The sequence below is a fragment of the Panthera uncia genome, assembly GCF_023721935.1.
Source record: "Panthera uncia isolate 11264 chromosome A1 unlocalized genomic scaffold, Puncia_PCG_1.0 HiC_scaffold_16, whole genome shotgun sequence".
Classification (NCBI taxonomy): domain Eukaryota; kingdom Metazoa; phylum Chordata; class Mammalia; order Carnivora; family Felidae; genus Panthera; species Panthera uncia.
This window is the reverse complement of record NW_026057576.1, coordinates 77284621-77308712: the sequence shown is the minus strand read 5'-3', so window position 1 is coordinate 77308712 and position 24092 is coordinate 77284621. Positions and strand designations below refer to the sequence as shown.

Here is a 24092-nt window from a genome sequence, read left to right as displayed (position 1 = left end):
GTAACAGGGCAAACGTTCCCTGCGGTCCCGTGTCCCCAAGCACCCCCCGGCACAGTCCCATGTCCGGACCAGTGAGTCTGGGGGGAAGAGGTACCAGGACTGACCCAGACTGGTCCAATTAGGGTTAAACCAACTGCCAGAGTGTGACACCCTTCCCTAAGGGGCAAAATTCAGACAGTCTTTGCCAAACATATCTGCTGAGAGTCTAAACCTCAGGACACCACGGTGCCTGGCTCTGTGCGATCGTCCAGACATCTGGACTGTTCTGTTTAGTTTCCCGAGACTGGTTTGTAGGGAATGCAGACGAATCCGAATGCTGGAGGTCACGTTATAAAGAGACGGTCTGCACTCCTGGGGGCAGTTCTGCCCCGTTCGTGTGGTGTGTAAGGGGACGTGTGGCCTCTGTCTCCAGCTGTGTGGGGGGTGAACTTGCTGGAGGCAGATTTCACTCCTCCAGATGAGTGATTCCAGTAGAGGCTGGAGGGGCTCCTGACCAGGACCCTGCGGGGGACATCTGGCCTTGGGCCAAAGCGACTTCCACAGTCCCTGTTTCAATAACACGATTCTAGGGGCGCCTGGGTGGCTCAGCCGGTTGAGTGTCCGGCTTTGGCTCAGGTCATGATCTTGCGGTCTGTGAGTTCGAGCCCTGCATCCGGCTCTGTGCTGACAGCTCAGAGCCTGGAGCCTGCTTGGGATTCTGTGTTTCCCTCTCTCTCTGCCCCTCCCCTGCTCATGCTCTGTCTCTCTCTGTCAAAAATAAATAAACATTAAAAAACATGTTTTTGGGGTGCCTGGGTGGCTCAGTCAGTTAAGTGTCCGACTTCAACTCAGGTCACGATCTCGCGGTCCGTGAGTTCGAGCCCCGCGTTGGGCTCTGGGCTGACGGCTCAGAGCTTGGAGCCTGCTTCGAATTCTGTGTCTCCCTCTCTCTTTGCCCCTCCCCCGTTCATGCTCTGTCTCGCTCTGTCTCAAAAATAAATAAACGTTAAAAAAAATTGTTTTAAAAAAAATAACACGATTCTAAAACTGTGTGCGTCTGCACACCAAGTAACACAGTCATGCCCGCTCACACTGCTGGAGACACAACTGCGTGGGGCACCTGTGCTTGGGCACACGGGACCGTGCCGGGGGGTGCTTGGGGACACGGGACTGTGGCGGGGGTGCTTGGTTGGGGACATGGGACCGTGCCGGGGAGTGCTTGGGGACATGGGACCTTGTCGGCGGGTGCTTGGGGACACGGGACCATGTCAGTGGGAGTGCCGACACGTCTCCCCACAATCAGTTACTGGCAACACACTCACTCCCTGCCGTCTCATGCTCTCTTAGCCACCCACCGTTTCTGTAATTCTTTGCCACGTCAAATGTAGATGGAACCATTTGCTCAGACAAGCGCCCACTGAAGAGTGAGCAGGCAGTGCCGTGAAAAGTGAACACAAGTGTCCTTTGTGTGGTGTCTGGTGCGTGATCAGCAGATTGGAATCGACGACCGAGGGCTCCATGCCTTTAGTGACAGTCCCAGAAGAGGGGAGCGTTGTGTTGCCCTCAAAATGTTTCACACCAACCAGAGGACATTGCTCTGCACACCTACCTCTTTTCTCCTCCGGGAGCTGCAGGGGTCTCATGCAAACTCCAGCAGGACATTAGTGATGGGAACGTCAAGAATTTAATTTCCCAACCGCAAGAACAAAGTGGTCATTGAGCACACGTTGAAAGCTTCTAAGTGTCCAAAGACAATAGAGCTGGGGCACCCATGCCACACACAGTCATTTCCCGAACCTAAGGGTCGTGTGGGGGTCCGCCCCTGCCTTACCTGGGGGTCCTGGGAATCCTTCACGACCTGGGTCTCCTGGAAGACCCTTGAGCCCTGGTACTCCGTCAGCTCCTGAGGGTCCTGGTATCCCTTGGAGGCCCTTGGCACCTAAGCAAACAGAAGAAAGCAGGACACAGGTCAGAGCCCCATGTGCAACCCCCAGCCGGAAATGCGTGGAAGATGGTCAGGTCTAGCACCTGACTTAGCATGGTCTAGGAAATGATGAGGACGGGTAATGTGAATGTAAAATGCCACGTATTTTTCTTAAGTTTATTTTGAAAGAGAGAGTGAGAGTGCAAGCAGAGGAGGGGCAGAGAGAGAGAGAGAGAAAGAGAGAGAGAGAGAGAGAGAGAGAGAGAGAGAGAGAGAGATTGAATCCAAAGCAGGCTACTTGCTGTTAGCACAGAGCCTGCTTCAGGGCTTGATCCCACAAACTGTGAGAAAACGACCTGAGCTGAAATCGAGAGTCGGATGCTTAACCACCTGAGCCCCCCCAGGCGCCCCTCAACACTGGGCACTTCCGACCTCTGGCCACATCCCACTGCAAACCCCACAGACCACGGCAGCTGTATTGGTCAGTTGCTACCAGAATTCACTTGAAGTCTTCCCTCGAGTTTGCTGCATCCAGAGCCAATTTATCCAGATTTGAGAGATGTTGACTTATACTACTTATAATGAATGTGTTAAACTCAAAACCAGACGAAACCTCACACCAAATAAATGAACTAATTCTTTACTACCGGATGTTGTTGACCTGAATCCTTTCCCATGGGAAGCAAACTTGAGGGATTTTCCCCCGGGCGTCTCTGTGTCTGTCTGGTCCAAGCCTCAGAGATTCCCTTCCATCAGAGACTCTCGGAAACCACAGCCAGTACACCTGCCTACTGCAGGTGGCTGGGCACCGGGAATCACCGAGATTCCCTGCAAACACTAGTGAGAGCAGCAGCCTCCTCCCTGCCGGGTGCGAGGCAGCGTGCAGGGCAGGGGCCGGCGAGGGGATGGGCGGGGAGGTCTGTAGGTTCACTAGGGGTTCTAGCTTCTCCAGCTGCCGTCCCGTTAGAGGTGCCCTTGAAAGTATGAGGCTGGGCTGGAGCTTTGCCATCACGTAGACGGGGCCAAAGCCAGCCTCCTGGAATTCTCAATATTTTTCTATGTGGGGACAGAAAGAAGTCATGAGAGAATTGTGGGCACCCTTCCCTTGGGGCAGGGGAGCAGGGGGCCATGTGTGGCACCCAGCAGGCCCCCTCTGGGGCCCCATTCCCTGACACTCCCATCGAGGCAAGGCTGGACTCGGGAGGTCACACGGGGTGAGGACACAAGCTCACCTCTACTCACTGCAAATAAATGCACAGATTCATTCCACTGATGAAACGTCCCCCTCAGATCACCAGCTGCTCAGCACAGTTAAGTGACTTTAAACAGACCCCTACGCTGGGCCGTGGAGACGGGGAAGGCTCAGTGGGGACCAGAAGTCGCTGTCAAACGACGTCCTTGCTAACACATGACTCCGCGGGTCTAATCCTGCCGCTCTATGACGAACGGGGTGGGCTCAGACCCAGAGACACAGCAACGTGCTCCTTCAGAACTCCGATACGCCTGGGAGTCTGTGACATGAGTGAGTGAGGAACGGGATGACAGGGCTGTGCACAGAGGATGTCCCACGCGAGCACCAAGTTCGACAGACAAGACAGGACAAAACAAAGCAAAAGACACACTTTCAGGTTGTCTGAAGTGAAGGTGCGTGAGGTGAGTCCGTTTCTGAAAGGAAACCACCATGGGGCCTGAGGGCGGGCGCAGCCGAGCCCCAACAGGACACACAACCCAGCACGCGGCCTCTGGGCTGTCCTGCTGTCACGGGGTCACGGGCACGTCCCTTCCACGAGCGGGAAGCACCACAGACCCTTTTGTGCAAGTTCACAATCACCTTCCGGACCGAGGGTTAGTCTGCACCAGACACGTGGACTCTATGAGCTCCTTACAGCTTCATGTCCTTAAAATGCAATCAAAATCCTCCCCTCAGACTCAATTCCTGTGTATTTTGGGCCCTGCTTCCACCCAGTTTCTGCCGAAAATGGTCCCTCTGCAGGCTGCTGACCCCAGGGCCCCGGTATTAGTGGCCGTGTGAAAGCCTGCAGACAGACAGTCGTCCGGAGCTAGAGCAGGGAGGATAATGCAGATAACGGAGTGAGGAAGACACACGCTGGGTCCTCAGAGGACAACACAGGGACATCTAACACTGCTTTCCGTGCATATGACACTTCTGCATTTCGTCCTGTTGTCCCCGGATCCCGCATCACCGTGAGTCCCGGAGATGTCCTTAGGATCTGGGGACGCACACCGTGAGGCAACATACTTTCCAGTTCTGACTGTTGTCTCGCACTGGCTCAGTACCGCACTTCACAGTTGACACTGGACCTCAGCCCCAGCGCATCATGTGCAGTATTAAGGGCATCGTTTGCAAAGTGGGAGGAGTCTAGAACGCCTGTATTAGTCCTCTGGTACAGCTAAGAGGACAAAGTTCCACAAGGGAGGAGAGAGATGCCCAAGGCCCCGCTGTCAGTTAGCGTGAGAGCCGGACCCCATGGCAGGGCTCTGGCCACGCGCCCCACGCTCTCAGCACCGAGCGAGTTGTTGAGTGATCGAGGCTCTCGCCCTTGCCCGGAGGAGGACCTGCCCGGGGCCCTGAACTGCTCTGTCCCGGGCTGACAGACACAGACATCTGGGCATCACCCAGTGGTGGGGCTGCCCCGACCCCGCCCGCTATCTTTTTTGAAAAGCCACACACGCTGCAGGTGGGCGTGGACGGCTTCCCACACTGGGCTCTGCCACTGAGAGCCTTGCTCCAGTCACACGGGTGCTTGGTTGGGTGATGGGTCCGTGCCAGTAGCCACATGGGGCTGCCGAGATGCACCGCTGGCCTTGTGAACTTCTGTTCCCCTCCGTCAAAACCCAGAACAAACAATCCCCTCCCAGAGGTTCGTCCCACAAAGGCTGGGACACCAAGGGGGAGAAGTGGCACAGAAGCGAGCTTCCTCCAGTCTGGAAGCGGTGGGCCAGTCTCTGCCACTCTTTGGTGCCCACTGAGGCTGGTGCCGTGGTGGGGGCTGGGTTCTGTGCAGTAAGAATTCGCTCCTCTAGCCCGGGGCTCAACTAGGCGTCAGTCGCCACACGCATTTTCCACGGCGAAGAGGAAAAGGCCGCCTCCCTACCCAGGTGACTGAGGTCTGCGGTCATGTGCCAAGGTTGTGGAACGTGGCAATGTCCAGAGGCGGGGAGGGGTGCAGGGGCAGCGGGGGGATGAGCAAAGGGGCCAGAAGGATGAGGAGGACACAAGGGGAGGCTGGAAAACACCCCGTTTACCTGTGGGGCCTGGGGGTCCCCGCAGGCCTGGCGCTCCCTTGGGTCCTCCGACGCAATCTGGGAAGAAACAGGAAGAAAGAAAGACAAGTTGGGGCACGATCATTCACACCGACTCTCACGGCTGTGGGCCCTGCCAAGGTCAGAAGCACCAGCCCTGAAAACCGGCTACCACTCTGTGATCAGAGTAACTTAACAATTTAATGAATCTTGATTCTAACGTAAAGGAAGGTATAGTTTCACTGTGCAATGAATCAGAATATCAGTACTAAGGCCAACGAAGTCGACCCAGTCCAATAAAGCCAGCCCGGGGCTGGCGATGCTACATCCCCACACTTAGGGTGACACCTGGGCACAACTGAGCTAGTCTGGGTCCATCCTAGTCTGTCAGTGTGACTGCCTTTCTTGTGTCTGGGAACGGTCACCAGTGGATGGAGACAGCTTGCAATTTCGAAAGGAATTCTTTGACTTCTGCTTTGTGACTTTGAATAGTTTCAGAATTGGCCACGTGCGTTAGCTGCTTTGAGAAATGAAACCCAGGCTGCAGTCACTTTCGGGCGGTGTGGACGAGGGTGGGGGCATCACGTGGTGGTACTGTGGCCTTCATCTGAGAGAGCCCCTCACAGACACAGCAGCTCTCCAAGATGTGCTTTGTCTGTCTGCCCAGGCCCTGGCCTCCTCTGACGCACGAGGGGTCCCCGAGGTGCACGCTGGCCAGCCCAGCTCATCAGAATAGAGGGACAGGATGTCCCGAGGGCACGGCCTCCCCCCCAGACCCTCATGCCCAGGGACGCTCCCACCAGCTCTCCGAGGGCCTGCAGGTGACGTTCCTGCTCTGCACGCACATGCCTGGTCTGTCCCCGCACGTCCACCCCACCTCACGCGGGAGACCCACACGTCCTGATGCTACGTCTCCGACCCTGACCTCGATCTTGAGGCTCACACCCAAACTTTGGTCGGCCGCTTGGGACCTACTGCTGCCACATGTTCTACGAGCATCCTGAACTCTGCGCCAACCTCTTTGCCGGTCTCTTCAAAACCCTCCCGAGGCTGGCACGCCCTTCGTACTCTGGACACCTCCTGGCTTCCCACTGCGGTTCCTGACACGCCCTGGAGACTCTGGCCCTCTGTGCCGGCTGGGCCCGCCTCCGATGGCATCTCTCCCCTCTGTTTTGCCACCACTAGGCCTCGGCACAGGGTCCCTGCACATCCCTTTGTTATCGGGCAGCCCCTGTGCTTTCTAGCACTCATTCATCACTAGACCACACTCTCTTCTGACAGACATCTGGAGCAGTTTTCACCACACACAGCCAGAGAATACAGCTCACACACACACACACACACACACACACACGAATGTATGCATACACTCTAAGTGTGACAGTATTTTATCAGCACGGTAGCCTGGGGCTTCGCACCGGTGGGAAGCCTGGCAGGTCCGTGTTTCACCGTGCGTCCCCTCCCCCGGATGACGAGCTGATGGAAGGGTGCCGACCTGCGGGAGCTCACGGCAGCCACTCACTCGTTAGTGGCCCATCTTACAAACCCAAATCTTTCAAGTGTCCTAGAGCCTCCTGGTCTCCATCATGGTACCTGGCCGCACGGTCTTCTGTCCGTCATCTCCAATGGGCCTTTTCACACCTGTATCGCAGTCTGGGAGCAAGACACAATGCAGGGGTGAGGCGATTCTGAAGCAACCGAGAGTTGCCAACCTATCCAAGGGCGGGTGCTGCTGGGCTGGGGTGGGGGGCGGGGCTGGGACGGCAGGGAATCCAGAAGCGCACGCCTGAACGGTGTGTGGAGCCCCCGTGACCAGGGCACCGGAGGGACAGGCCCACCCGAGGGTGACCTGACTGTGGTCGGCCAGGAAAACCCCGCGTTGGTTTGTCTGTGTCCATGACTGATGGTGCAACATGGACTGTCCCGTGACGCCAGGGGAATTTATACATTTGCTGAAGAAGGGGAAGGTCCCACGACTGAAAGATACAGAGAGGACTCCTCCGTACCTATCTGTCCGGGAGCACCCGGGGGACCAGCGGGCCCGGGAAAGCCTGGTGGTCCAGGTGATCCCACATCTCCGGGGAAACCGTGCTCGCCTTTGGGGCCGGGCAGGCCCAATCCCCGGGGGCCCCTCTCTCCTGGAGCGCCCTTCGTGCCCGGTGTTCCTGGGTAACCGGTGTCCCCTGGGGGGCCTGTGATGCCGTCACCCTGCGTGAAAATTCAGTTTATCTCTTAAAATACGTGGGAACCTCAACGGCCATATCCCGGTTCTCCTTCCCATTCCCCTGAGTTGTGTGTGAGGGACACAGAGCCGAAGGACGGTGGAGAGTCACAGGTGCCTCAGTCACAGTCTAACCGAGCTTGGGATGAAGGCAGGTTTTGTGCACGAGTGACACAACGGGAGACACACAAATCTGAGTATTTGCTTTCCTCTTCCTAAGCCTCTCGCCCTCCTCAGTCGGGACCTTCATTCACAAGGAAGAATCCTGAGGGGGAATTAGGTGCAAGCCCAGATCATCAACAGGAGTAGGAACAGACTGTTCTCACTGTCATGATGAGGCAGGTGTGACGTGTCCACTATCCACAGGGGTGATACGTCGTTGGAGAAAGGAGTCTGGTTTGGGCCAGAAGGAGCAGTGTGTTCACTGGAAATAAGGAGGTGAGACAGGACCAAAAAGGCAGGGTGCGGGGTGCCGTGGGGGCTCAGTCGGTTAGGCGTCCAACGTCAGCTCAGGTCATGATCTCAGGGTTTGTGGGTTCGGGCCCTGCGTCGGGCTCTGTGCTGACAGCTCAGAGCCTGGAGCCTGCTTCGGATTCTGTGTCTCCCTCTCTCTCTGTCTCTCTCCCGCCTGCACTCTATCTTTCTCTCTCTTAAAAATAAATAAACATAAAAAACAACAACAACCCTGCAGGGTGCTCCCTGTGGATGAAACCACCCAGCAGGTGTGGAAGGCAGGGGGCAATGGAGAGATAAGGGGACTGTGGGCACGGGGGTCAGAGGATGGCTGTCAGCAGGTCAGGGGCAAACACAGAGGGCTTCACGCTGGGCCTATCTGGATGAGCCGGTGCAAAGCCATGCTGGCGAATCCCAGCCCATCTGTCCAAGCGAGAATGAGGCCGGGACGCGCCCACGGCAGGCAGCAGCCCGTGCAGGGCAGAGCCCCACCTCCCCAAGCCCCTGAGGCTCCCTGCCCAGCTGGGATCCTAGGACCCCAGGCTGGACCCGCACTCAGTGCTGACAGGTGATGGCCCCTCACTGTTTCCCGCCCATCTCAGGCACAGCTCGGAGGCGGCAGCGTGCCAATGCAACAGGGCCGCGCGAATTCTTTTTGGAAACGGTTTTCAGGGTTGAAACTAAAAAAGCAATACTAGGTTATGAATAATCCAGGTGTTTCCAGGGAGCCCACGAGAAGCGCACTGGGAGCGTGCGAGGGCCACACTGGAAGTGACCCACGTTGGGCACAGCGGAGGCCTGGCTTTTGGAACGCGGCAGACGAGCCGCTACAGGGAACCGCGGCGTAAGGTTGAGAAGGAAATGTCGCGGGGTGAACTGTGTCCCCGCCAGACGCTGGAGTCCTGATGCCCCTGCCTGAGAGCGTGGCTGCTCTGGACAGAGGGTCTGTGAGGGCGATCGGGGTAAGGAGAGGCGGAGCCCTGCAGACGGGAGTGCCAGATACAGACAGATACGCAGAGGGAAGCTGATGCGTCGGCACAGGCAGGAGACACGAGGGACAGCCGTGGCCACCAGCACCGGGGGACAGCTTGGAGGAGGTTCTGCCTCGGGAGGAAGCGGCCGCCACCCCAGGCTCCCATTCTGTCCTCCACCAGGAGAAACACCTGTTAACTGGTTGGCCTAGAATGTTCCCTCTGGGCGTGGCTTCCGACCTAACTCCCCGCTTCGTAATGGACAGGATTTGTGCTCATGAAACCACACAGGCTGCACCGGGTGGACCCAGCCCCTCACTCGAGATACTCACAGGGGGGCCTGGGAGGCCTGGGAATCCATCCAGCCCATCGCGCCCTGGGACACCGTCGTCACCTTTCAGGCCAGGCACGCCTGGGACACCTGGTTGTCCCCTCTCACCTGGGAAGGGATTTGAGGTGTGACTGTACTCACCCAGGTGCTGCCACGGAAGGACCGCGGGTCCCGGAACTGCCAGACCCCAGAGACTGACCTTTGGTGGTGATTGCCCGAGAATCGCCCTTCACCCCTTTGGGCCCTGGAGGCCCGACGTTGCCAGGGGCGCCCTGTGGGAGCAAACACACAGTTTCTGCCTCCTTCACACTGTTAAGGATGCCAGGGAAGATGACAAGTTTCGGCTCACACAGCTCAGGAACCTCTCCAACATCATGCCTGGCACTGCCCCCGAGGATCTTCTGCCATGCGTGAGATGCTCTGCACCTGGTGGTCCAGTCTGGGAGCCACCAGCCACAAATGGCCACCGAGCGCCCGAATTAAATTTCAAATAATGAAAACTTAACAGAAGGAGCCATACGTGGCTGGATAGTGAAAACCAGAATCTCGCTACTCAAAGTGTGGTCCGCCGACAAGCAGCATCAGTCTCTCTTGGGAGCTCATTAGAAATGCAGAACCTTGGGGCACCTGGCGGGTCACTTGGTTACAGGTCCGACTCCTGATCTCGGCTCAGGTCATGATCTCATGGTTTATGAGTTTGGGCCCCGTGTCGGGCTCTGCGCTGACGGCATGGAGCCTGCTTGGGATTCTCTCTCTCCCTCTCCCTTTGCCCCCCTACTTGTTCTCTCTCTCTCTCTGTCTCTGATAAATAAATAAACTTAAAAAAAAGGCACAACCTTGGGCCCCACCCTGGGGTACGGAACAGGAATGTGTGTTTTAACAAACTCCCAGGGATTCACATGCTCGTGAACTCTTGAGAAGCGGTGACCTAAGACAAACCCAAGGCTGCTAAATCTTCAGCACGTTAGTTAGAATCCAAGCCTCCACGTACAAAGGAGGCAAGTTTGTGCTCATTCAATACTGAGAACGACAAAGAGAGCTTTGTGGACGGCTCGTCTTCCAGACTGAAATTAAGGTTGGGAAAAAAAAATCATACTTGAGAGACAAGCTTATGGCAGGGACATCACATTTTATGTCACAAAATCCAGTCTAGGTTCAGTGGGGAGAAAGGAGCAGGTTCACAGGCCAGGATGTTAATATGTGTGATGTGCTAGTTTCTGGGAAATCTTGCCTGTTATTTGCAAGAATATGAGAACTTGCAGTGTTGGTCTAATGAAATGGACTGTTCTGAAAAATTCCACAGATACTTGCTTTATTGATTTAGTTCTTTGCGGAAAAGGGCAACATTGTTTCCGAGTCCGGGAGGGCGCATTGCACACAGACAGCGCTCAGTCTGTAGGTGCTGGGCAAACAGGTGGATGGATGAACTCACTTACTGACTGACTCCCATGCTTCACTCTCCCACACTCTAGCAGCACAGGCAGTAAAAAAACCAGAAACCATCCCTGGCATTTCTCCTGTAGCAGGCGTGCCAGACATATAAACATATAATTAAATGCAGGACAACAAGCACGATACCCGAGGTCTCTGAACAAAAATGCCGTGGGTGTGTGTCACACAGCTGGGGGAAGCGTGTACCCTTGGAAGATGTCAGACACCCCGGTGCACAAAATGGGATCCTTTTGGCTTCTAGGAGATACTCGATCATTTTATAAACAGCCGAAGATCCTACTAGTTTGGCCAGTAGTAATTGTGGAACTCTCACCGCATATGCATTTACATGCTGAGAACTCCCTGATTGGGAGACGGTATCATTTAAAAAAAATTTTTTTAACGTTTATTTATTACTGAGAGACAGAGAGAGACAGAGCATGAGCAGGGGAGGGGCAGAGAGAGGAGGAGACAGAATCCCAACCAGGCTCCAGGCTCTGAGCTGTCAGCACAGAGCCCGACACGGGGCTCAAACTCACAAACTGCAAGATCACGACCCGAGTCGAAGTTGGACGCTTAATCGCCTGAGCCACCCAGCTGCCCAGAGACGGTATCATAGCCCCTACTGTTCTAGTTGAACAGTACTGTGTTATCCTGAGGAATCTCAAGGTGTGAAGCAGAGAACAGGTGCTCTGGAACTCCTTTCGCCCTCAAAGCTCCTGTGTCACAAAGCGATTATAAGTCGGAACCTTCTGTATCAGCAGCTGCGTGTGGCTGCCTTTCCCCGGCACCAGGTCACACAGCCAGGTCATTCTGTCCTTGGTCAAGTGTCCTGAGCAACTTTTCCCCTATTGGCTGAATAAGTAAAATGATAGACTTTCCACACTATAAGTCTATTGTGATTGTCTCTTATGTAAAATAAATGCTGTATAATTTCTTTGGCTTTAGCTGATACTGGCTTTGAAGTCACTGGTTAAAACCTCTTGCCCAGGAAAGATCTACAGATATTCTTTTCATCGGTGTGAACTAAAATCCTAGGTGTGATCTAAAATAAAGGTGTGATACACACAAGGAATCCATGGGCAGGTAAGTTCACACACTCGTGTAAATTCATGGTTTACTTGGGGGGGGCCTCACTTTTTAATCTGGTTCAGAGAGACTTCATAAAATGCTTAATCAGTTCTGTACCAAATCTGAATGTTCTGTAAGATGCTTTACATCCAAAATGCTAGGTTTTTAAAATTTTTTTGAGATGTAATTTATACACCATAAAATTTACCATTTTGAAGCACGCAATTTGGGGTTTTTTTAGTGCAACGAAAACAACTGCAATAATTGCGAGATTGTGCAACTGTCACTATTATATAATTTCATCACCTCCCCCAGAAAACCCCAGAGCCATGAAACACTCACTGCCCCTCCCCTTCCCCCAGCCTCCGGTGACTGCTGTCTGCTTCCTGTCTCTAGAGTTGCCTGTCCTGGACACTTCCACAGTGGCCACGCCGTTCACATTCTCACCAGTGAACGTTTCGAGGTTCCTCCCGGAGCACGTGGCCTTTTTGGATGGAGCACTGGGCGGGGGGTGAGCATTGCTGGTCTAAATCTGCGTTCATTTAATAGACAAAAGCCGTCAAGGACATCCTATCAGCTCTGATGGGACTGGTGTCTCACCTTGAACCCTGGGAACCCAGGGATGCCATGCTGGCCGGGGTCTCCCTGGCTCCCTTTCTTCCCAGGCTCCCCGTTGATGCCTGGAAGGCCCTTGGGTCCTGGTGGCCCCGGGAGGCCCCCGATGAACTGGTCGCCTTCTGCGCACTTACAGTCCCCAGCGTCACCTGCAACACAAGGGAGGCGGGAAGACTCACTATGTGCTCGTGAATCACATGCTTTGCCGGGGGCAGAAGTCCAGGGCGGTGGGGGCTGGACCGAGGAGGGGGCACTCGGGGACCTCCCGTGCTCGGGGGACTGTTACCCATTACCCCCGTTTCCTGGATGAGGAATGTGAGTTACTCCCCGGGACTCAGAACCCTGCCACGTTTACCCAACATGTTACCCAACAGGCCGTTTACAGAGCTGTGTGTGGAGCTGAGGAACAGGGGCTCCAGAGGCCACCACGGGCCTCCCAGGTCAGGGACGGGGGGCGGACAAGGCTCCAGGGTCTGGGACAAAGGGGGGCCATGGGTGGGGGGCGGTGTGCCTGGCTGGAGCGGTGGGTTCAGAGCCAGGATCCCGGGTGAGAGGGAAGAAATCTGTGACCTCCCTTCTTTGTGTGCCTGTGGCGGGGCCCGGGGAACCCACTGTTGGTGGCGGGTGCTCCCCAGGGCACAGGTGGCAGGCGGGAGCTCACGGGAGGAGTCCTCTGCAGCCCTCCATGGTGAGTGATTCTGCAGTCACCACCTCCCCTCCCCCGGGCGCCAACACACCCTCACGTCCCGTGTGAGCCACAAAGGTTGGGGTGTGCTGCTTGGGGCCCCTGGGCGGCCGCCTCCCAGAGACGGAGCGTCCCCCAGGCGCGGGGTATTTTGTACACAGAAACTCCTTTGTTCTGCTCGGTCGACCGCACCTCCACCAGCATCGAGGGTGAGCCCAGGGCGTCTGCCCTGTGGTGACTAGTCCCTAACTCGGGGAGATGGGCAGCCAGGCCTAGTCTAAGGGAACTCCGTAGCGGACAAGCTTGCGCAGGTGCTCGTTACGCGGCCTTGGCGCTGAGCCCTTAGAGGAATCATGGATTCATTGGCTCTGTAGCGGGCTCCGCACTTCCAGAAGGTTCAGTGGTGCAGGCGGAGACACAGATGGGAGGAGGGAGCGCAGACGGAGGGCCGGGTGGTGGGTGCCACGCACCTCGGCTCCGGTAACACCGTGGGAGAAAGGAGGCGCAGGGGGACGCGGAGGGTTGTCTCACGTCAGAGCCAGTGAGAGGGGTCATGGCCTCCCGCCCTTCCTCCGGTGCCCTCGACGTTCCTTACCTTTCCAGCCTTTCTGTCCGCGAGCCCCCGGGAAACCAGAAGGGCCAGGGTAGCCCACATTTCCTTCCGCTCCTTTAAGGCCGAAAAGGAAACCTAAGGAGAAGATCCAAGGGCGGCCCGTGAGCACGGTGTGGAGACCCCACGTCTCCCCGGACCCAGTGCTGGAAGGCTTACCGCGAGGTCCCCCAACAGGGTGTGACTCCATCCCAGGACACCCTCTGGGCCATTCTGTGGCCACAGCTCCCAGGGATGCAAGGAAATGAGAGGGGCTAGGTGTTCAGCTTTTCTATTGAAGTCTAGAGATAAAAACCTTTGCTTTTGGGAAACGTTGAGTCCAAGGAAAGGCTTTCACTTTTCTACCATGTATTTTATTCCGCTAAAAAAAATTTATTTATTTTGATACAGAGAGAGATAGAGCATGAGCAGGGGAGGGGCAGAGAGAGAGAGAGAGAGAGAGAGAGAATCCTAAGGAGGCTCCGTGCTGTCAGCACAGAGCCCGATGTGGGGCTCGAACCCACAAACTGCGAGATCATGACCGGAGCCAAAATCAAGAGTCAGAGGCTTAACTGACTGAGCCACCCAGGTGCCCCTTAGTTTATTGTTTTTCAAAAAAAGTGATTTATTTTTTAGTTTCTTAAGATTTTATTTTTACTAATTGTATTTTCTTCTTTTTAGTCTTCTATATAGTTTCAAACTCTGAATAGTAAACACATTCTTTTACAATAATTAAAAAAAAAGCAATTTACATGTAAAAAATTCTATGGGCATTTATACATCGTGGGGACAACTGGTATCTTTACAATATTTCTGTGTAATCGACCACATATTTGTTTATGTGCTAAAGGCTTGTAATCCAAGACCAACACAAGTCTGGTGTCCCCAAAAGACAGAAAACAGAGTAAGATATTAAAACTACCTCGGTTCTCTAACTATCCCCCTGGAGCAGGTGCACAGCCGGGTTTGTGTAGTTAATGCAGAGAACAGGGGACCATGTGGCTCCGGCAACCTCACCTCCCCTTTCCCGACCCTCACCCCCAGTAACTAGGCTCAGGGCCCCTCAGAAGCTCTGCTAAACTAATTCCGAGCAGGAATATGTGGAGGGATTAGAACCACCCACCTTCTGGCCGCGTCTACTGGACGGCAGCGCCACCTTGTGGTGAGAACGAGCCGCGCACTCCTAGACACCAGCAGGGCCCGGAAGGATTGGAGGGTCCCCTACCCCGTCTGTCCTCAGGGCCAAACCCGGTGAGGCTCGCAGCCCCAGATCCAGACCTCCCCCGCCCTGCACTGGGACACATGCTGCCATTCCGCAGGGAGGGAGAGGGAAACAGGCCACTAGGGAGACCGGAAGGAGAGGAAACACCCGTGCTAACGTTTGCTAACTGCTTGGCAGAGGGACACCAGGATTTCAACGTCAGCAGCCTCTCAAGTAGGGATAGATATTTATGGAAGGGTGGCGACAACTACTGTCCCGTGTGGCTCGCTCTCCCTACGCATTCAAGATGATCACTCTCCTTTGCTCTCAGGCGTCCAACATCTGTCCCATCCGGCACCTGCGTGAGCCAGGTGCCGTGTCTGCAGCTGGAGAGAAAACCGCAGACCCTCACGGTACCTATGGTTTATGCGTGGACACACAGCAGACACACATTAGTGAACAAACCCACACGGAAGTTCAAATGAGGGCCGGTGCCACGTGAACAGGGAGCTGTCAGGGAGAGCAGTAGAGACAGCCTGTTCAGAATGGGGGGTCAGGAAAGCCCGGTCTAGGCGCTGGCCCAGGACCCAAGGAACAAGAGGGAGCTGGCCGAGCGTGGGCACCGGGGATCGCTCCGGGGAGAACAGCGCACCCGAGAGCCCCTGAGGTGGGAGGAAAGCCAGGAACTGGAGGGGAATGCCAGGGGCTGGGGTTTTCTCCAAGGGCAATAGGGAGCCATTAAGGAGTTCTGAGGGGGGACATCACACGAGTTTATGGGTTAAAAATCTACATGCTACCCTTGCAGACAGTTGAGTGGAGGCTGGTGATGAGCGGGCTGACTATAGCAGACACGCGCGGTGTGTATTCGAGTAGCACAGGGGGCGTGAGGGAAAAGTGGTGGACAGACTGCAGAGGCAGAGTCCGTGGGACCTGGTGATGGGTCCAGTGTGTGGGCGAGCGAGGCTGTGGGCCAAGCTCCGGGTCTGTGTGTGTGTGTGTTGGGGCAGGGACGAGGCCCAGCACGGGGTGTGTCGGGTCGGGGAGCCGGGCGGCAGGAGACCCAGAGTTCAGTGTGGACACACAAAGTTCGAGATGTCTGTGAGACAAGCCAGGCGGCCATGTGACGGATGACAGTTTGTGAGAGTTGGGGGCTCAATACAGAACTGGATCGGGGACACAGGGAGTGCGGGCAAACGGCCTGAGCTTAAGGTCACCTTAACTGGGGGGTCCAGTGGGTGGGGGTACAAGACATGGGTCCAAGACCAAACTTCAAGGAACCCTGTCACCTCCCAGACTGTGTAGGCGGGAGAAGGAGGGGCCAGCAAAGGCGCCTTGAAGAGAACAGCCAGTGAGATAGCGGGGAGGGGGGGGCACAGAGGGCCAACCCATGAAGAAAGCCTGCCACCTGCATCCTGTGCCCATGAGCAAGATGGAGCCCTGGGACCTGCTCCTCAGGTCACTGGTGACCAGGCCAAGGGCATTCAGGCTGCGGTGACTTTGGGGGCTTTATTTTATTTTATAATTAAAAAATGTTTTTAATGTTTATTTATTTTTGAGAGAGAGAGAGGGAGAGAGAGACGGAACGCAAGCGGGGGAGGGGTAGAGAGAGAGGGAGACAGAATCTGAAGCAGGCTCCAGGCTCTGAGCTGTCAGCACAGAGCCCGACGCGGGGCTCAAACTCACAAACCATGAGATCATGACCTGAGCCGAAGTCGGACGCTCAACCAACTGAGCCACCCAGACGCCTCCTTTTTATTTTATAATACTTTTTTTTTGTGGGCTTTATTTTACATCTCCTGAAGTTGTAAGAAGTGCAGAGCACAGGTAGGCGTGTGGCCACAGATATCTCAGGGATGTTGGCATTTTACGTTTGACACAAACACTGGGTGTTGCTGACACTGCAAATCCAGTCACAGAGGCACGGCGTGGCCATCGTAAGGGGCCATCCTGCCTCTTTCCTAAGTGCTCTCTTTGCCTAATAAATTCGTAACTTCAGACAAGTCCTATAGGACAGCAGGGCACCTCTTAGACATTTCCAGGATGATTCTCCTGAAGAGGCCAGTGGCCACAACAAAGCTGTGAGCATTCTGACTTATTCTAGAAAACGACAGGACTGCCCCCATCCTCGGTTCCGTGAACTCGGCTCGAACCAAGAGCGAGCAAAGTATTTAGCTGAGAAGAAAAACTGCCAACACGGTTTGATTCTACAGGGAACGGCAAAAGGCTAAGAATTCTGGTTTTCATTAGTAGCAACACATAAAGCAGGATGAAATGCGGTTAACAGGAAAGGAATCCAACAATGTCATTCCAGGGGGAGACTTGGAGAGCTCTGTGGGAATCAAGGTCACTGATATTACATTATGCACAAAAATCCTAAGAGGCCATTGTGGTTGGCTACTTCTTGTGCAAGAGATCGCTTTACAAAAGCAATTGGGAAACAACGTGTCTCACAGGGGAGAATAAATATTTCAAGGAGAACTTAAGTTCTATGCTTTTAATATCATAAGTTGATAAAAGTTATTGGACACTATTCTATGTATTTTGTGGATAAAATACGCACAAGAAAGTGGTTGATTTGTTTACAGCTAACTGACGTTAGCAAATCACGGTCTTAACCGAGCAGGATTTGTAAAACAAGATGGTGTTTGTATCTTTAGCAAAACGAAATTTGGTTACAGGAATTGGGGCAAGGTCAGCCTTCAGTCAGTCTTCTGAAGAGGCAAGTCTTCGTGCTTAAAAAATTTTTAACACATCATGTTCTGTTCCCAGAGAGGAAAACTTAACAGATAACATTTGCTCAGGAAATATCATGCTCACAGAAACTTAGCCATTATCAACGATGTCACAGGAATAAATATTACTTCCAGGCTAAAAATATATTAAAGACAACACTGCTCAAATGATTTGGCAAATCCCAGGGAAATATCTGCACCTAAAAATTTCCAGAAGAATGTGACAATTTGGCTTTGCCAGTCAGAGGAGAGTTGGAGCAGGAGAACCACATTACATAGCAATCTGTGCAACACCAAGTGGAATCAGAGAGGGGACTGCTGATATTTTTACAGCTCTTCTATTAAAGTTTATTTATTCTGGTAGGGGGGATGGACAGAGAGAGAGAGCGAGAGAATCCTAAGCAGGCCCTGAGCTGTCAGCACAGAGCCCCAAGCGGGCTCGAACTCATGAACTGTGAGGTCATGACCTGAGCCGAAGTCGGAGGCTTAACCGACCGAGCCCCCCGGGCGCCCCCGGGACTGCTGATTTTTCAATGGGAGGTGTATGTGCAGATACACTTCTCTAGCCCCCAACATCTTTCCTCTAGAGATGGCAAAGAGAAGCAGTCTTCCCAAAGCACCGAAAGCACAGATCTGAACCTGACCTTTACACTGAAATCCAACACTACCTGTTGGCAATGTGAGGCTCCCCCTCTCCGAAGACAGGAAGCTCCCAGAGATTATTGGGATGGGGCAGGGTGCCAGGGAACTGAAAGTCAGATGTTTCGAAAGGAGGCTGACAAACTATGGACCATATCACACGGGAAGAAATTGGGCGCTCATGTTTTCTTCTAAGGCCTCATATATCCAAACTCTTGAGGGGATGGAACGCTCCCATTAGGGGATTTTACAATGTCGAAAACAGCACTTTAAACTCAGAAGCTGCAAAGATCACCGTTTTTGATGGCAAGCACAAAGACAGACTGCCTGTCTCCCTGCCTCCTGGGGGCACCCTCAGCTAAAAGATGAGCCAGGGTAACATCGGAACCTGGAAGTTCCACTCTGCTACGGTTCAGCGACACCCCCAGGCAGCGTGGGGTCCAGAAGCTCATGCTTGTCTGGTTTACAGACGCTCAGAGTCTCGCGTCTCAACCTGGGCCAACGGCGGCCACTTCCTGTTACGATAACGCAGTCACCTCTTCCTGTCGACTATTATCAACTGTTCAGTGAGAGGCTCCAAGTGGGCTGAGAAGACAGATTATCAAGTCTGCTTGGATTGTTAGTAAGACAGAGGAGAGAGGCTACAAGTCAAGGCAGGAAGGCTCCACCCTGGAAGAAGGTGATGGAATGTACCACACAGACACCCGACAGCGTTCAGTGTGCACCTGCTTCCAGACTGCGCGGCTCAGGTCTTCCACTGGAGAGCTGACCTCACTGGACCCACAGCCAGCCAAGCCCTACTGGGTCATGTCCGCGGGCCTGCTGATACTCAACAGATTCACCAGGCTGTGCCCTCCTTCCATCACCAGCCTTTCTGTTTGCATCCCAGAGCACCTGCCTCACCCTAGCGTGATGCCTGCCACGTTGGTTCACGGAATTATTTAGCAGAAAAACCCCAGGAAAGATCTGACTGGGGCCAGGCTTCTTTGTCTGAACACGAAAACCACCACTCTTGAGTTTCCTTCCACTTACCGTCTGGCCCAGGTAGTCCGGGAGGCCCTGGCGGTCCTCGGGGCCCTGGCTTTCCGTCGGTTCCCGGAGGGCCGGGGTACAGTGCGGGGATGCCTGGGTCTCCTATGAAGCCTTTGGGGCCCATTTCACCTGGTAAACCTCTCTTGCCATCTGAAAATCCAACAGTGACCACCGGCAGCATGAGACTTGTGACGTGTAACGTGTGTGTTGGCATTCCCGTCCCCAGGAGGCCACCAGGACTCGCAGATTTACAGTCTGGTCAGGACCTTAAGGGTCGATGCCGTTGGAAGGTCCCATCACCGTATTTCAACTTTAAAAAAGCCCCTCCTCTCGCCCCCCGACAATGGTCTGAGAGTCGTAAGTGTGGCCACGACGTCTGAGGGCTGTGCACGCTCCTCCCGGCCAGCTGACAGCATCATGCTGGTTACTTGTCAACCACACAGCCTGGCCCTGTGGCGGGGGGTGGGGCGGGGCGGGGGGAAGGGTCACTGTCACAGGCCCAACGCTCCCGGGAAGACACTGGGTGCATGCACTTGAGTCCGTTAGAGCTCCTGAGCCTCGTCTTTAAGAGACTCCGGCTGCAGAGCTGAGCAGTCAGTACGGGGACCCGAGGGGACGTACGTTTGGTCTTTTGACACCAGGGAGCCTTTACCTTCGTCTCCGATGGACGTGCCAGGGGGGCCTGGTGGGCCCGGGTCTCCTGGTTCACCCCGGCTTCCTGGCTCCCCGTGGGCCCCTGGGAATCCTGGGTCACCCCTGACACCTGGAATCAAGACAGACTTCGAAATGAGAACAGGACGCTGTCCAGGACCCGCCTCAGACGTGCACACTTTCACCAACCAAACATGTATTTACTCGTTTATCTCATACACCGAAGGATGGCAGGGGTCCGAATGTTTAATATATGGGGTCTCTGCTTTCGAGGAGCTCATTCCTAATCAAATAGGAGCGATACAAGATTCCCATAAATATCATAAAATGACAGAGAGGTTTCAAAAGGGGGAAAGATTATTTTGGGGAGAAATCGGACATTGAGGGACCGTAGAGATTAAAAATAATAGGAACAGGTGACACTGTGGAGCTTTTGCTGTGTGCACTGGGCTTGGTGTGCAATACTTGACTGATTCGCATAAAGCCGTGGGGGACGGGGGAGAGCTACAGCCCCACTTTTACAGACACGTGAGGCTTCATGCCACCGGCACTCAGGTTTCACGGACACGGCAGCCTGGCAGTTGGACACGGGTGCCCTCTGAGGGTACAGGAGACAGGAGGGACAGGGCAGAGGACAGTGGCAGAAGGGGATCTGGAGAGGAGATCAGCCAAGTGGAAAGCAGTGATCAGGGGAGCGTCTGCTTCTGGCGGGAGTGCTGGGGATCTGTGAACAGGGGTCAGGCTGGGAGAGCAGCTGAGTCTAGAGTGGGGATAAAGAAAGAAACGACAGGCCTGGGGATCCCCCCGTGCATCAGGCTCCGTGCAGGGAGACCAGGAAGTGAGGAGGGTGGCTTCCTGCGTGAGGCCCCTCGTCCCCAGAGCCCCAGCTCCAGCCCAGCTCCACTTTTCCTGGCTGTCTGCTGGAGGGATAGCGTATGTGAGCCCTCTTACAAACCCTATCCTGAAACACACACACACAGACACACAGACACACACACACACACACAGACAAACACACACACACACACACACACACACACAGAGCGGCCTCGCTGTGTTCTGTGCAGGTCAACAGCAATGCTTTACTGTGCAACACATTTTTTCCCCTGGAATACAACTGGGAAAGATGAGAGAAAAGATGAGACAATATGATATTTTACCGCATAGGGATTATCAAGTGTTAGGAAAGCCATCACTCTGCATGGGATCTTTAATTTTTTTGTTTAACCTCAAAAGCAAATCGTTGAATTAAGGATGCCCGTGTGCCTGTGTACAAGCGGGTGGAGAGTGTGAGTCTGGGCTACCTGTGCTGGGGCTCGGCTCCCTGCGGAGGGCGGGGCAGGGGAGGGGTGCTGGGTTCTGCACAGGGGTCAGGGGGGTGCTGAACGCTCCTCCTCCACTCATTCTACGTGACCTTGGGCAAGTTGCTTAACTTCCTGTGTTTCAATTTATCCACCAGCAAAACAGGACTAACATCAGGCCCCCTCTCAAGGGGTGGTTAGGAAAAGTAAATCAATTAACAAGCATCATGGTCTAACAACTCAGACCCCTGCCCAGGCTCCGGTGAGCCCTAAAGAAACGCTCGCCATGAGCATGGAGTGAGAGACGACGATGAACGTGCAAACCACAGACTCATTTGTTTGGAAGAAGAGCAGGACTTGTTCCAGTTACTTTGCAACCATTAGGGAAAAAGAAGCACACGTCTCCTCCACCCTTTGGGATTCGACGAGCTCCTGCAAAGCTACTTTGTGAAGATATTTATTTTCCTTTCTTCGCTGAGGGAATCTGCTCATCAGCCTGTGTCAGGAGCCCTCACCTGCCAGCTCACCAATTAAAAAAATTTTTTAACATTTGTTTATTATTGAGAGACAGAGCATGAATGGGGGAGGGGCAGAGACAGAGGGAGACACAGAATCGGAAGCAGGCTCCTGGCTCTGAGCTGTCGGCACAGAGCCTGACATGAGGCTTGAACTCACGAACCGCGAGATCATGACCTGAGCCGAAGTCAGACACTTAACCGACTGAGCCACCCAGGCGCTCCCCAGCTCACCAATTTAAAACCATCGCCTTCCCAGTGTGGTTTTAGAAATACAGGGTGGTGGACAGGGGAAGCTAGATCAATGCTGGGCTCTTGGGCAGTGAACGTTTTTGAAAAATCGCCAACGTTAATTTAAAAAATTATGTTCCCAAAGCCTCAAGGATAGTATTTCCATTTCCCCAAAACCACTGACAGTACATCAACCTCATGTTCCTCTTACTGGGGTTTCTGGCCTGGCAGGCATGTCGCAGTCCATGGACACCCCATGGACTCCATGAGTACCAGCCGCGCAGGGAGGGTGATCTGAGGTGTTGAGCAGGGATTCCAAATATACCCATTTACCGGTATGTGTTAATTCGCAAGAATGCACAAAACACAGCTGTTCTTGCGGAGAGAGGCCAGTGGTGTCCTTTCAATGCCACCCTGCAGAGAACTCCCTCGGGGGCTCTGCCGGGATGTCCTTAGCCCTGTGCTAGTCTAAGTTCTCACCAACAGCGGATAAGCACATGCAAAGGCTGTTCTTAAACTGACAGATGGTTCACACCAAGCAGGAGAGTGAGTCCTTGACCCGCGGACATATACTGGGTGCAGGAAGAAAACATTAGACCATCTTTAGTTAAAAAAAACTCTTTTAAAGTAAAACTCTTGGGGCGCCTGGGTGGCTCAGTCGGTTAAGTGTCCGACTTCAGCTCAGGTCATGATCTCACACTCCGTGAGTTCAAGTCCCGCGTCGGGCCCTGTGCTGACAGCTCGGAGCCTGGAGCCTGCTTCGGATTCTGTGTCTCCCTCTCTCTCTCTCTGCCCCTCCCCTGCTCATGCTCTGCCTCTCTCACTCTCAAAAATAAATAAATGTTAAAAAAAAAAAAGAGCAAGGGTACTTTCATAATAAAAAGATGATGTACCCTACTCTAATTTAAAAAAAAAAAAAAAGTAAAACTGTTTCCTGATGTGCATTATTTAGTACATACACTGTTCAGCCGTTCAGGTAACCTACTCTCTGCCTGGTCCTGTTCTAGAAATTGGGGATACAGTAGTGAACCATAGCAGCCAAAATCCCTGGAGCTTTGCACAACATAGGTGAATCACCCATAAGTAAATATACATATGATTACTTAGAGGGGGCACTGAAAACAGGTTTTTTTTTGAACCTAGAAGGACTCACATTCAAAAAGGTTCTGAGCCCACTGCTCTTCTCACAGAATTAAAATCGTATTTTGGTATGATCCTGCCAATCTGGGAGGCTGAGTGAAATCACGAGATGGGCATTAGCTGTGACACATGCAAAACCTTTCATGTACACTCAGGGGTCAACTGGGGCACCGGGAGCCTCTCCTGGGCAGTCCATCATGCACAAATACCTGGGGATTCCTTGAAGGTTGAAAGGAGGTGGCTGTGTACAGATTATGGATTATGGCCAGTTTCCGGCTTCAGACTGGCCAGGAGGGGCCGTAAACATCTTGGTGCACGTGCGGCAGAAACCAGCAAAGGCGGCTGGGACTCCCGCCGTCAGGGAGGCCAGATGTGCCCAAGGACTGGATTTCTCCAGTGACTTTACAGGTGGCGAAACCAGAATCTGCACGACGTATGCGGAAGTGCAGGGCTCGCCCAGCAGAGGGCGCTCTCTTAGGCACAGGTGAAACGAGCGCCTCTCTGTGACACCACATTTAAGCATTTCAGCTAAGTTGTACATGGGACTGATATTCTCCAAAGGTTATGTTCTAAACATCTTTTGTTTTGCTTTGCTTTGTTTTACTCAGAAAGCCTCTCTTGCCAGTTTGTGACTCTGTGTCCGAGACAGAAGAGGATCCTGTACGATGTAGACACGCAGGAGAAATCACACACAAACCTTTGGCCAGGGAGGGATGAGGCGAGTACGCAGGGGCACCTGGGGGGCCGCGGTCGCCCACTTCTCCCTGGAGGAAGAAAGAGGAGAATGGAAGAACGTGAGGCCCGCCTTTTGGAGTTTGGGAAACTACGCTTAGTACCAGGGAGTAAAGCTGGAATGTGGACCGTCTGCCCTGTGCTGTGGTGATGCCCGGGCATCCCAGCCACCAGCCGGACACACCAAGAGGCAGTGGTGCGGGCAGGGCACCAACCTCACTTTGAAGTCCTTGTCAAACACCAGAAGCGGGCAGGGGACGACTTTCTGCAGGGCAGACTGTTCCCCTGTTGGTCACGGTACCCCAGCCACCCATCGGATACCAGGCTGCAGCCACACCCAAGCTGGGAACGATGCAACTGTACCCTGATCTGGATTGTGACACC

At 54.0% G+C, this 24092-nt stretch overlaps 1 protein-coding gene across 2 annotated transcripts in view; it reads right to left on the bottom strand.

The window, feature by feature from the left end:
- COL4A2 (collagen type IV alpha 2 chain) overlaps positions 1–24092 on the bottom strand; it is a 176446-nt gene that overhangs the window by 28714 nt on the left and 123640 nt on the right. For both annotated transcript variants that reach the window (XM_049647211.1, XM_049647210.1), the window contains exons 18-28: positions 23674–23740; positions 19791–19901; positions 19139–19288; positions 13541–13633; positions 12246–12409; positions 9343–9415; positions 9145–9251; positions 7174–7375; positions 6761–6820; positions 5171–5227; positions 1811–1918 (exon numbers count right to left, since the gene is read on the bottom strand). In XM_049647211.1, coding sequence (XP_049503168.1) covers positions 1811–1918; positions 5171–5227; positions 6761–6820; positions 7174–7375; positions 9145–9251; positions 9343–9415; positions 12246–12409; positions 13541–13633; positions 19139–19288; positions 19791–19901; positions 23674–23740 — 1192 coding nt within the window. The remainder of the gene's footprint in view (positions 1–1810; positions 1919–5170; positions 5228–6760; positions 6821–7173; positions 7376–9144; positions 9252–9342; positions 9416–12245; positions 12410–13540; positions 13634–19138; positions 19289–19790; positions 19902–23673; positions 23741–24092) is intronic.